The sequence below is a fragment of the Hyperoodon ampullatus genome (assembly GCF_949752795.1).
Source record: "Hyperoodon ampullatus genome assembly, chromosome: 8".
In the NCBI taxonomy this organism is placed as follows: Eukaryota; Metazoa; Chordata; class Mammalia; order Artiodactyla; family Ziphiidae; genus Hyperoodon; species Hyperoodon ampullatus.
In genome coordinates, this window is record NC_136921.1 from 75,783,540 (window position 1) to 75,796,284 (window position 12,745).

At 36.0% G+C, this 12,745-nt stretch overlaps 1 protein-coding gene across 4 annotated transcripts in view; it reads right to left on the minus strand.

The window, feature by feature from the left end:
• Positions 1-1,923: 1,923 nt before the first annotated feature.
• Positions 1,924-12,745, minus strand: part of LOC307057309 (CD302 antigen) — a gene marked incomplete at both ends in the record, with an annotated part of 126,404 nt that continues 115,582 nt past the window's right edge. For 2 of the 4 annotated variants that reach the window (XM_079710468.1, XM_079710470.1), the window contains 4 exons: positions 1,924-2,150; positions 5,542-5,568; positions 6,848-7,021; positions 7,821-7,937. In XM_079710468.1, coding sequence (XP_079566594.1) covers positions 1,948-2,150; positions 5,542-5,568; positions 6,848-7,021; positions 7,821-7,937 — 521 coding nt within the window. The remainder of the gene's footprint in view (positions 2,151-5,541; positions 5,569-6,847; positions 7,022-7,820; positions 7,938-12,745) is intronic. The other 2 variants (XM_079710471.1, XM_079710472.1) reach the window with 2 other exon arrangements.

Below are 12,745 nucleotides of genomic sequence, written 5' to 3' on the forward strand. Positions count from 1 at the left end.
TAAAATCAAACATGGAAAATTAAATCAGTTAAAAAAGCCATTTTGGTAGAGCTGTCATTATTAGGTAGAAGTTATTGAAATGAACTGAAGAAAATTAGTTATGTAGAAGTGGAAGGGGAGACTCTAGAGCAGCATTGTCCACTGAAACTTTCTATGATAATGGAAATGTTCTATAATTTGCATTGCCCATCGTGGTAGCTCCTAACTGCATGTGATCTGAGCATTTGAAATGTGGCTAGTGCAGTTGAGGAAATGAACTTTATTTAAACAGCCACATGTGGCTAGTGGCTACTGTATTAGGTACTGTAAAGATCTGTGATTGATAGTTAACAAAGCTTTAAGGAACAGATGGCTGGCCTCAGTTTTAAAGGAGTGGTAGAATTTGAGTAGCAAAAGCAGTAAGGAATTCCAGTCTAATGTTCACGATTAGCAGCACTATTAATACTCTATCAGTAATAAAATAGACATCTCAATCAATACACAAAATCTCAAAGCTTTTACAGTGCATAACTTTTGTAATAACACCTAGTATAAAATTTGTTTTTTAGTACCACATAGTCACATTATTCACTTTGCAGTTATTCATGTCTCATTAAGAAAACTGCCATTAATTGTGACGAGGGATGTTTCTGATTCATGGTGGCCAGTGGAAACAGATGGCGCAAGCTAGGACTTCGTTGCCACTGGTCAACCTTGAGAGATAGTGTCTCTATCCATATGAAAAGTATTCCCATAAGATGATTGATGGGATATGCGTTAGGGAGAGAGATTACTTTCCTCGCACTTGCAAGTTTCTACGTATAGTAAATACAATTTTATGTGAAGTACATACATTATCTTTTCTAATAATACTGTGTTTTTAAGTTGCTAAAGAAATCATTGTTGTTTCAGCTTTCTTCCATTTTCATTTTTACCCCCCAAATGATTACTTCACCATCGTCTTAAAATGTACAATACACATACTGAAAACTTTGAACATGATCACTACAGTAGTATTTAGTTTTTCTCTGCAGTTATTGCTTACACAGGTTTCGTGTCATTGAATGATAAACTTCATCAAGGCTTGGGGAGCATGAGATATATAGGAACAGATAAGGTGGCAGGAGAAAAATCCTTGAAGGACACTGACCCAAGAGTTACCCGCAGTGCCAGCCTCCTCCACACCTTCCTGGTATGGCTGTAATTTTTTTTGTTTCACAAAATTTATTAAATCTTTCTTACTGAAATCCTGACCATTTATGATCAGTGCTAAATACTGTTTGTGGTCCAAAACAGTGTTCTAAAAGTACTGAAACTGTATAATTACGTGGCATATGGGGTGTTAAAAATCTGTAAAATTTTCTACATGTAAATCATGAAGATGGAAATACTAGAGGAATTATCAGAGTAACCAGCATAAGTGATATCTAAATGTAGAGAATCTATTTTAAGGCAGGTTTATTCTCAATATCTTATTGATAAAAGAGCAAGACCATAGAAATTACTAAAGACCTAGTGATTGCTAAAATTACAGTGATAAGTAGAATTTTTCTTTTTTTTTTTAATTCAACTATAAACTAAGGTGGTTCAACTCTGGGAGGGAAGATGGAGGAGGTAAAACAAGTAGACTGGGTTTTTTTTGTTTGTTTGTTTGTTTTGTTTTTTACCTGATTTACTGTTAATACTTGGGCTTTAAGGTTTCCTTCATTCAAGTGAAAGGTGCATTTGGGGAGGTGGTTAAAACCATTAAATTATATCTAAGATTATTCCTTTTTTAAAAACTTTGTTCTTATAATCCTAAAGATTAATTTTTGTCACAGTCAGTGATTACATGAGAATAGTGAATGTTACTGGAATTAGGTAATACATCATAAAAACCATGATTTTCATTGTTAGGTTTTATATTAAAATCTTGCATAGGAATCACTGTCAAGGTATTTGATGTCTTAATCTGAGATTTCCAGAACCTTAGTCAAATTGAACATCATATTCGTTTTCCTCTGCAATTACTAAAACACAGTCATCATTATAAGGTGATTGGGGTGCAGCTGAAAAAACTGTGGTGAAACCAGAATCCAAACTTCTTTTGTACAGGAACCAAACGACTGCTCCCAAAACTGTCAAAATTACTGTGCTAGCAATCACCAAAGCCGATATTAAAATGTGGTTATCTGAAAAGGAAAAGACAAAAGAAAATATGGGAAATCAGGATACACAAGTTGATAGTATTGCTTTTTGGGGAGCACAAATATAGTTTCATCACATAAATATTTCACTATTTTGAGAATTTCTCACATTGGTTAGAAAAACAGTTACACACATTCCTATCAAGATTTATATTTCTTAGCTTGAATAATTGCCATACTTCAAAATTTGAAATAAACTTTGGAGGTCTCCAGTCTACTTTAAGATCCTAAAATGGAAATTATCCACACTGAGGGTTTCACCATATATTTCTATTTGCATATATCATTTTATGTTATCCAAAGTATACATGTGCATAGCTTAAAATTCATAGTTCTACAGGGTATGTAATGAAAATAGTGTTCCTCCTGCCCTACTACTACTCACCCTTAACTACCATTCCTCAAAGCAGCCACTCTTGTTACTTCTGTTATCTGTCTCCATGCATGCTTATACTGCTCTTTAATTTTAAATTTTTTTAAATTGTAAAATATGCATAACAAAATTTACCATCTTACCCGTTTTTAAGTGTGCAGTTCAGTAGCATTAAGTACATTTACATTGTTGCGCTGTGTCACAACCATTCAACTATAGAACTTTCATCTTGCAAACCTGAAAACTCTATTAAACGTTAAGTCCCCATTCCGCCCCTCCCCCGCCCCTGGCAACCACCATTCTACCTGCTGTCTCTGAGGCTGACTACTCCAGGTACCTCAAATAATTAGAGCCATACAGTATTTGTCCTTTTGTGACTGGCTTATTTCACTTAGCCTAGTGTCCTCCAGGTTCATGCATGTTGTAGCATGTGTCAGAATTGCCTTTTTAAGGCTGAATAATATTCATAGTATGTATATACCATGTTTTACTTACCCATTCATCTGTAGATGGACACTTGATTTGGTTCCACCTTCCTGGCTACTGAGAATAATACTGCTATAAACATGGTGGTTTAAATTCTGTTCAAGTCCCTGTTTTCACATCTTTAGGGTATATACTGGATCATATGGTAATTCTATGCTAAATTTTTGGGGAAGCTCCTGTATTGTTTCCACAGCGGATGCACCATTTTACATTCCCATCAGTAGTGCACAGAGGTTCCACGGTCTCCACGTTCTTGTCAACACGTTATTTTCTGTTTTGTTTTTTGGTTTGGTTTGGTTTGGTTTTGGCTGCACCGTGCAGCATGTGGGATCTTAGTTCCCCAACCAGGGATCAAACCCATGCCCCCTGCAGTGGAAGCACAGAGTTTTAACCACTGGACCACCAGGAAGTCCCTCTGTTTTCTTTCTTTTCTTTCCTTTCCTTCCTCCCTCCCTCCCTTTTTTTCTCTTTGTCTCTCTCCCTTTCTTCCTTTTTTCTTTTTGATAGCCAACTTAATGAGTGTGAGGTGGTGCTTTGCTTGATTTTTTTAAAAGATGTTATGTTCATCTTATAGAAGAGTGAGGATTTAACTCTCCTATATACACATGAACCCAGTGAACCCATAAACACTCCTTTCCTCCTCTTCTGTCATAGCAAGCTCCGAACAGAGTAATCATCATATTAAGGAAAAAATAAGGGCAAAAGAATAGGCATTTGATAAAAGAAATCCAAATGGCTAATAAATGTGTGAAGGTGCTCAACATCATTTTTCATCAGGGAAATTAAAATAAGATCACTCGGGCTTCCCTGGTGGCGCAGTAGTTGAGAGTCCGCCTGCCGATGCAGGGGACACGGGTTCGTGCCCCGGTCCCAGAAGATCCCACATGCCGCGGAGCGGCTGGGCCCGTGAGCCGTGGCCGCTGAGCCTGTGCTCCGCAACGGGAGAGGCCACAACAGTGAGAGGCCAGCGTACCGCAAAAAAAAAAAAAAAAAAAAGATCACTCTACATACCCATCTGAATGGCTAAAATTAGACTGACAAGACCATCATCGGATGGACGTAGAGCAGATGGAACTTGTCAGCAGGAATGTTAACATGGTTCAACCACTTTGAAACATTATTTGATTATTTCTAATAATGCTAAACGTTATTAGCTACCCTATGGCTATTTCACTCTCAAGGAAAAGGAGAACAAAGGTCCAAAAAAAAAGTATGAGAATGTTCATAGTGTGATCACATTCATGCCAGACTAATAATGATCAAATATCCATAGGAGAATGGACAAATTATGGTGTGTTTATAAAGTAGTATGCAGCAATAGAAAAAGTACAATATATATGTGCAACACTGATGAATAAAAAAAATATTCTGACTGAAAAACTTACACTTAAGTGAAGTTCAAGAACAAACAACTCTAACCTATGGTGATAGAAATCAATAGTGGTTGCCTGTGGGGTGGATGCTGGTAGGGTGGGCATTTATTGGGAGGGGCATGCGGGAGTTTTGTTCTATCTTTAAGTGTTCTATCTCGATTTGAGTGGTGGTTATACAGGTATATACATAAGCAACCATCAAGGTGTACATTTAAGATTGTGCATTTTATCCTCAGTTAATTACACATCAAAAATATGGAGGTTAAAAACTGTGCTACACAATTTGCAAAAATATAACAGGCATTCATACATTATTTTGGGGAATGCAAAATGGTACAATTTCTCTGAAACTATCAGTATTGATCAAAGTTATATATTCATGTTCAATACGGCAGTTATATTTCAGGGAATCTAAGATAAACATGTTTGTGCAAGGTGATTCATTCCTTGCAGCACTGCAGTAATAGCAAATGTTTGGAAACAACCCAGTAGGGGTCTGGAGTTGGTGAATAATTGAATGTATCCATACAATGGATGAGTATACAGTTGTAAAAAAGAATGAAGATTTATCTATAGGTAATGATATGGAGAGATATTTAGACTATTTAGTGAATAAAAAAGTCATACCTCTTAATTTGTTTATGTTGGCAAAAGAAACACTAGACATTTAAAGAAGAAACTGAATTAGTGCCCAATAAGGGTTCAGGTAGAATAGGATGGAAGGAGGCACAGTGGGAGGAGACAGATTTTTCAGTGTTTGCCTTGTATAGTTTTGCTTTTGGAGCCACGTAAATATATTACCTGTTCCTTTCCCAAAAAATACATTTAGTAAGCCCTAAGGCAGATTCTTCATGAACTGTAATTACAACTATAAGAAAAAAAATTTTTAACAAAAGATGCAGTCATTTCCGGCAAAAACAGATAATGGAGCAATGAGGAGATAGAATTTGGTGTTTTAAAAAAATGTTCATTTCATACATAACTTGCAGATACATTTAAAATGTCAAGTCTTTCTGTATTCTTACAAAAGTTGTTCTACTTTACACTGTCATATAATTAACGAGGTCTTCAGTACTACTTTAATATGCTAGAATCTTAATATATTCTTTTTTGTGGGAAAAATTTAACAAAAGACCATACTTACCTGATAAATATTTCTTTTCATATGGGACTAGAATACAAAAGAAAATCATAATTAATTTAAGTATGCCTTATTCTAAGAATGCTTCTAAACACTTTCAAAGTAGTTTAAAACGAACCCTTTAATAGCTTAGTATTACCCATATTTCTGTTGCTTGGTCATGTGTCTGTATTATCTGTTTTGAACTCAGTTTTTTTTTTAAAAAGGATGTAGAGAGCTAAAAACTCATTAGCTCAGTTGGTGGAAAAAGAATAAGGGAACTCGAGAAAAAGACAGTGTGATGAAGTGAGGGAAATAAGAGGATTTGGGTTGGAAAGTCTGTAGAAACAGTAGAAGTATACAATTGTGACCTTACCTTGGTAGTACAGACTTGCCCACTATTTCTGATGTTTTGAAGTTATAGTTTAATTAAAAATTTGGCTTATATAATGGTACCCTGAGGCATCGTATATGAAAAGAACCAAATTTCTAAAAATCCAACAAATATTGGAAGTCAAATGCTACTACCATAAAAGTGTGACTGATAAGTCAAAAACCCTGCTGAGGCAAGTTAAAAAAAAAATTATATGTAGTTCCAGATGTAAAGAAAGGAAATAATCGGAGGCAGATGTATAGTTTTGGTTTGCAGTTGGAGTAGAAGGGGGGAATATTAAGGATGCAATGCGGGAAATGGCTGTTTCTGTCTTGTTTCAAGCAACCCAAAATCGTATTTTGAAATTTAAATGTCTTTAGTGAGAAAACAATTCTTTCTAAAACATAAAAGAACTGTCTAATGTTTAACAATAATATGAAAATATTTTGGGACAGGATAATTTTGTTCATTAGAAAGCACTGTGATGTGTGAGAAGAAAACTTATACTTTAAGCCACAGTAAATTATAAACTATGATGCAATTTTTCTTGGCCTAATCAAAGATGTCCTTGTACTGAATCAAATTCTTTGTATGCTAACATTAGAATTGTGGAATCAGCCATGATTATTTTTCACCACTTCCACTGTTTAATCAAATCAAAAAGAGGCTATTATAATTCCTTTGAACAACATAAGAAATTTTTGACTTCTTAGAAGCTCTAAGAATAAGCAGATAGAATAAAAGTATGCCTGGTTCACATGATCTGGCCCTACCTCTGAAATGTAATAGGATTACATATTTGACTTCCAAGAGTCTTGGGAACAAACCAACCCAGTATCTTCTGAAGTCTTACTTCCTCTTTATATTGAGGCACACATCACAAAGAAAATTATTTTAAAACCAGCCCTATTTTCCCCACCTCTCTTAGAATGGAAAAAGGCCTTCAATTATACTTACTAGCTGCTTTACAAAGGGTTCCTTCCACAGAAGAAACTTCACAATTTCCTTTTTTCCAATCACCTGTCTTGGTGTGCAAAAAGGCACAGGTGTCAACTAGATCCTCGCCATCTTCTTGGTCTGACCACTTAACAAATGTCATATTTGACTTGTCAAACCACTTGAAACTGGCATCTGTCAGTTAAGGAAATTTTTTAACATTATGACAGTATAAAATGTGTTAAAGTCAAAGAAAGGGTCTAGCTTTATTTTTTTTTAAACTTCTTGGCCACGCCTCATGGCTTGTGGGATCTTAGTTCCCTAACCAGGGATTGAACCCGGGCCTTCAGCAGTGAAAGCATGGAGTCCTAACCACTGGACCACCAGGGATTTCCTGGGTCTAGTTTTAAAGGTGGGAAGTTACTAAGATATGTCTGGTCTAAACTTCTGATTGTAGGATTTAAATTAGAAGGAGGAATATATCCTGTACACAGGCAAAAGATACTGGTTCAAAAAGGTTCTGAAGAAGATCCCATTTGTGATTAAAAATATATATATAATTTTCATGAAGAAATAGTCAAGAAAATAGTTAAAATGTTAATGGTAACCTTAGTAATTTCATTTCGAAAATGATTACTTTCTATTTTCAACAGTGACAATAAATACATTTACATAGTACTACCCTGACAGTTGTCTATCTTCATCCTATTGTTGACACTAGTACCAATTTTTATTACCCTACCATATTACAGAAATACTGAGTCTAGAACCATATTTTAATCCAGATGAAAGAATCAACTTTAACTTTCATGTGTGACACACATTGAGCTGCTCAGGGGAAAGCTGTGGTACATGGGTGCACACTGAAAATACAATACCTGGAAACCACAGGAAATAGTGAACTACAGAATTGAAGAATCTAAAAGAAAGTTATCAGTTTTACTAACATTAAGAAAAAAATGTAAGAAACAATTTAAGTATAAATATCACTTACCATCTGTGTCAAAAAACATGCCTAATAGGATATCATCTGGGCCTTTCCATTGCTTTTGCAAAGTATCCAGTATAAAAGCATTTTCTTCTTCATTATGTATGCTTATCATGTCTGCTCCTGAAATTATTTTAGGGAGAAGAAGTCAGCATGTTCCCCAAATCAATGAAAATCACATGAAGTATATACAAATTATACATTATTATAATACATTATATTTTACATCCTTTTAAAAAATTAAGCTTGAAAATATCATGCATATTTCTGAAGAGACAATAATATGAGAAAAATAAAATGATAATGTGATAAACTGAACAGAATCATCCTTTTTTTTTTTTTTTTTTTTTTTTGCGGTATGCGGGCCTCTCACTGTTGTGGCCTCTCCCGTTGCGGAGCACAGGGTCCGGACGTGCAGGCTCAGCGGCCATGGCTCACGGGCCCAGCTGCTCCGCGGCATGTGGGATCCTCCCGGACCGGGGCACGAACCCACGTCCCCTGCATCGGCAGGCGGACTCTCAACCACTGCGCCACCAGGGAAGCCCCAGAATCATACTTTTTATTTCATTCACTTAGGGTTAGTAATCTCATAAACAACATGGAAAGAAAACATCATGGGAAGGCTGGAGCAGTAGAACACACTTCCTGCATCTCAACTTTTCACTACCCCTTCCTCTAGCAATCATGGCCCCTCCTGCCCTCAGTTCACAATTATAGGGAGGAGTAGCTCTGACCACACTGAGGAGAGCTGAAAACTACCAGGGCAACTTGCCAGAACAGTCCCAAGACCTAGTGAAGTTCAAGTAACAAGCGGTCTCTGACCTGCCTCACTTAACTGGCCACCATGTGCCTGCTGCCTGAAGCCTATGCCTTCCCATATTTTCCTCTGTGGTCACCCTTAGGGAAGTCCTGGTTAGGGAAAGTGATAAAGGAGGTCCTTGGTCCTTGTTCTCATTGGATAGCTGATATTTCCTGGTACTGTCTCACCTGGTTTGAGTAAAGAGCAGCAGCCACATATATTTTATGTCTCACATTTTTTATCCTTTCAATCTGTAAGCTACATAGCACCCTGTAAAATATTAGCAGTAACTTCACTTTTCCCAGATATATTTAATCTTGTTTCTTAACCCAACAAAGATTCTCTTGCAAATTAAAAAAATCATTCCACTGTCTTAACTGGATAATACTTAGGAGAAAACGCTAATGGAGTTAGTTTCTCTCATGATATTGCATGTTTTTGCAAGTGAAGAATGAATGATGACATCAGAGCTTATAGCAACCAGAAATCTGGTGGGGAAGGTACATCTAACCCCTGGGAAAAATACATCCTTTCAGCTGTACTCAGCTAAGTGAGGAATAAACATCAAAATGTTTCTAAGAAACATGACTTTCCAGTCTCAGTAATTTTAGAAGTTAAAATTTTCATAATTTTCCAAGGAGAAGTCATTGATCCTAAACATTTTTAAAGTTATCTTGGAAGCTTTGGGTACTACAACTAATCCAGGTACTACATGGAGAGATGAGGAAGTCTTTCCTATCATTAAATTACATTCTTCCAAAATCATCCTGACTTAACAAAAACTTCCGAAAACTTGGGAATACTGCCTTGGATCAGTGGCTCTCCAACTTTAGTGTGCACCAGAATCACATGGAGGGCTTGTTAAAACAGTGTTAGCTCCTACACCCAGAGCTTCTGATTTAGCTGGAGTAACATGGGGCCTGAGAATTTACATTCCTAACCAGTTCCCAGGTGACACTGGTGCTGCTGATCCAGGGAACACACTGAGAAATTATAGGAAACTTAAATAATAGGCTATTGTATTTATGACACCACTCTAAAATCAGTAACTTATTGGTAATTAACAGATATATGGAGATGAGGAAGAGCCATTAGGTCATGACGTGGTAAGAAAATTTGTATTAGGCAATTACTTTCACATCTTTTAAAAGAGGCTTAAAAAATAAATTTAACTACAGGGGAAAAGAAAACTACACGGCCTAAAATCTCCCCCCAGACAAACCATACCGTTAAAGAAGAAAATCAAACTGGGTGGACTAAAGCTCTGTTATGAATAAAAAACAACAGGCAAACACCTTAATAGAAGAAAAAAAAATTGGTCTCAGACTGTTAAAACGGCAGTAGACACGTATAGAAAACAAACTAGTGCTTACCAGTGGGGAGAGGGATGGGGGAAGGGGGCAACATAGGGGTGGGGATTAAGAGGTACTATTATGCATAAAATAAGCTACAAGGATATATTGTACAACACTGGAATACAGCCAATATTTTATAGTAACAAAAAATGCAGTAAAACCTTTAAAAATTGTGAATCACTGTATTGTTCAATTTGTAACTTACTTAGTATTGTACATCGACTACACTTCAATTAAAAAAAAAAAGACAATTCACCCTCACGAAAGGAAATGTAACACAAGAAGTGTGTGAAAAATGCAATTTCACTGGTAAAAGAATGAAAATAAGAGTTTCAGACGCGCCAATTAAACAGTGCTGGCTTAGGGTGTAGAAAAATAGGAACTTATAAGTGGTTAGTTGGAGTAAAAATTAGTAAAAGCTTTTTGGAGACAATTTGGCAAGATGTATGCAACGCAATCATTGGCTCTGCTCAGATAGGCACAATCATTGATGTTCATCACATTTACAACACTGGAAGATTGGAAATAATTTAATAACCAATATTAGAGGATTAAATCAATTACGGCATATCTATATAGAGGAACAGTGTACAGTTATTAGGAAATACGCATTCTATATTTACTGCCATGGAAAAAAAAATTTTTTTTTTTTTCTGCGGTATGCGGACCTCTCACTGTTGTGGCTTCTCCCGTTGCGGAGCACAGGCTCCAGACGCACAGGCCCAGCGGCCGTGGCTCATGGGCCCAGCCACTCCGCGGCATGTGGGATTTTCCTAGACTGGGGCACGAACCCGCATCCCCTGCATCGGCAGGCGGACTCTCAACCACTGCGCCACCAGGGAAGCCCTGGAAAAATATTTTTAAGGGAAAATGTAGATTATAGAAATATATGTACATATAGTATATATATGTATACATATATACATGTATATACACATATATATCAAATATTTACTAAAATATATCTGCCTGGGGGGTTGGAAGTCTAGAAGGATACTTACCAAAATGTTAATAGTCATTACATTTCCTTAGGATGGTACAATTTAGGGTAATTTTATTTTAAACATATTTGCATATGTGCTTTTCTATATAGCGACTGTGCACTAATCGTGTAATTAAGAACTTTTAAAAGAAAAGAAAAAATAAGACTGACCTTTAAAATACTTAATATTTTATTTATTTATTTATTTATTTATTTTTTGCGGCACGCGGGCCTCTCACTGTTGTGGCCTCTCCCATTGCGGAGCACAGGCTCTGGACGTGCAGGCCAGCGGCCATGGCTCATGGGCCCAGCCGCTCTGCGGCATGTGGTATCCTCCTGGACCGGGGCACGAACCCACGTCCCCTGCACCAGCAGACAGACTCTCAACCACTGCGCCACCAGGGAAGCCCCTAAAATACTTAATACTTTAATCCAAAGTTAGAATTCAGCAAGGTTCTCTCTCTCAGTCATAGCTCCATTTTTAAAAATGCTATGATGGTTTTCTTATCAGTTCTAGCTGCTATCACCTCCTGTTAAATGTCATACAGACTTTTAATCTGTTTTACCCTTGTACTTACTTGTACTTAGTTGTGAAATGTAACCAAAATGCCATTTTAGAAAAATCCTCAAGGGAAATATTTAACTAGGTTATAGTTTAGGCTTAGGTGTTCAGAGATGAGATTTTCATTCCTTTCTCTGACCTTGTGTCAGCCAATGGAACTTGAATGATTTTTAACATTGCAATTTAAGTAAATACTGTATAAACTTAAATTAATATGTCAGGAAAAAGGACACACTTTAATTTTATTTAACAAATGATAGCATAAATCCCTGAAGAACACATGTACTCAAGCGAATTTTTTCTTTACAATGCATTACCAGTGATGCTACCTGCTGAGATGTAATTTGGGTCTTTAATTCTTTTTATGGCTAGTGACATAGCTCATACACATCACAAAAAGGAAAGACTGAAAATATTTATTTGTTCTATTATAATGAAAATATCTAAATCAAAGGTAAATGTTGCAAAATAAGAAAAATTTTAGCCTCTCACAATTATTTTCCTAGATGAACAATAACAGTACCCAAAATAAGTACAAGTAACATCAAGTAAATTACCACAAAGCACTGGGAATATTTCTAAATATAGCTCTCAGCAGTCCAAAAAGTAACAAGTCACCTATTTTCTATACCCCTAATTATAGGTTTAAGATAGGATTTTGTATACCTGTGAAGATTTTATAAATCCAAATGTAAATGTCCTAGTATTCCTTATGCTTTTCCTTCTTCATATATAGCAAACACTGAATTCATGTCCACCTACTGTTCTAAACCAAAACACTACCCTAGCCAAAAAAAGTAATGGTAATATTAACCAATTTTAGCTAATTTTCCGATTCATCAATGAAATGGATATTTCCAGAGTGGAAGCAAATGTAGAGGATGATCAAATAAATGATGAGATTAGCAGAAATGTATGAGAAATTTAAATCAAATCAGTAAGACAAACTGAATTTATAAATATTTAACTGGGAAAAAAGACATTTTTCTTTAGACACAAGATAAACTTTATAAGCAAATTTATATACAACGATTTAAAATTCCTAAGTGGATACTCTACTTGAACAAGTAGAGTTAATGGACTTCAAATAATCAAAAATCAGGCCTCAAAGTTGCTGGGTGTCTTCAATTTCATTTTGCTTCTTTTTCTAAAAAAAAAATTAGCAAATACAATTAACTAGTTGTAGAGGAAGTCAGTCAACAAATATTAACTATGCCTCTGTAGAGTATGCAG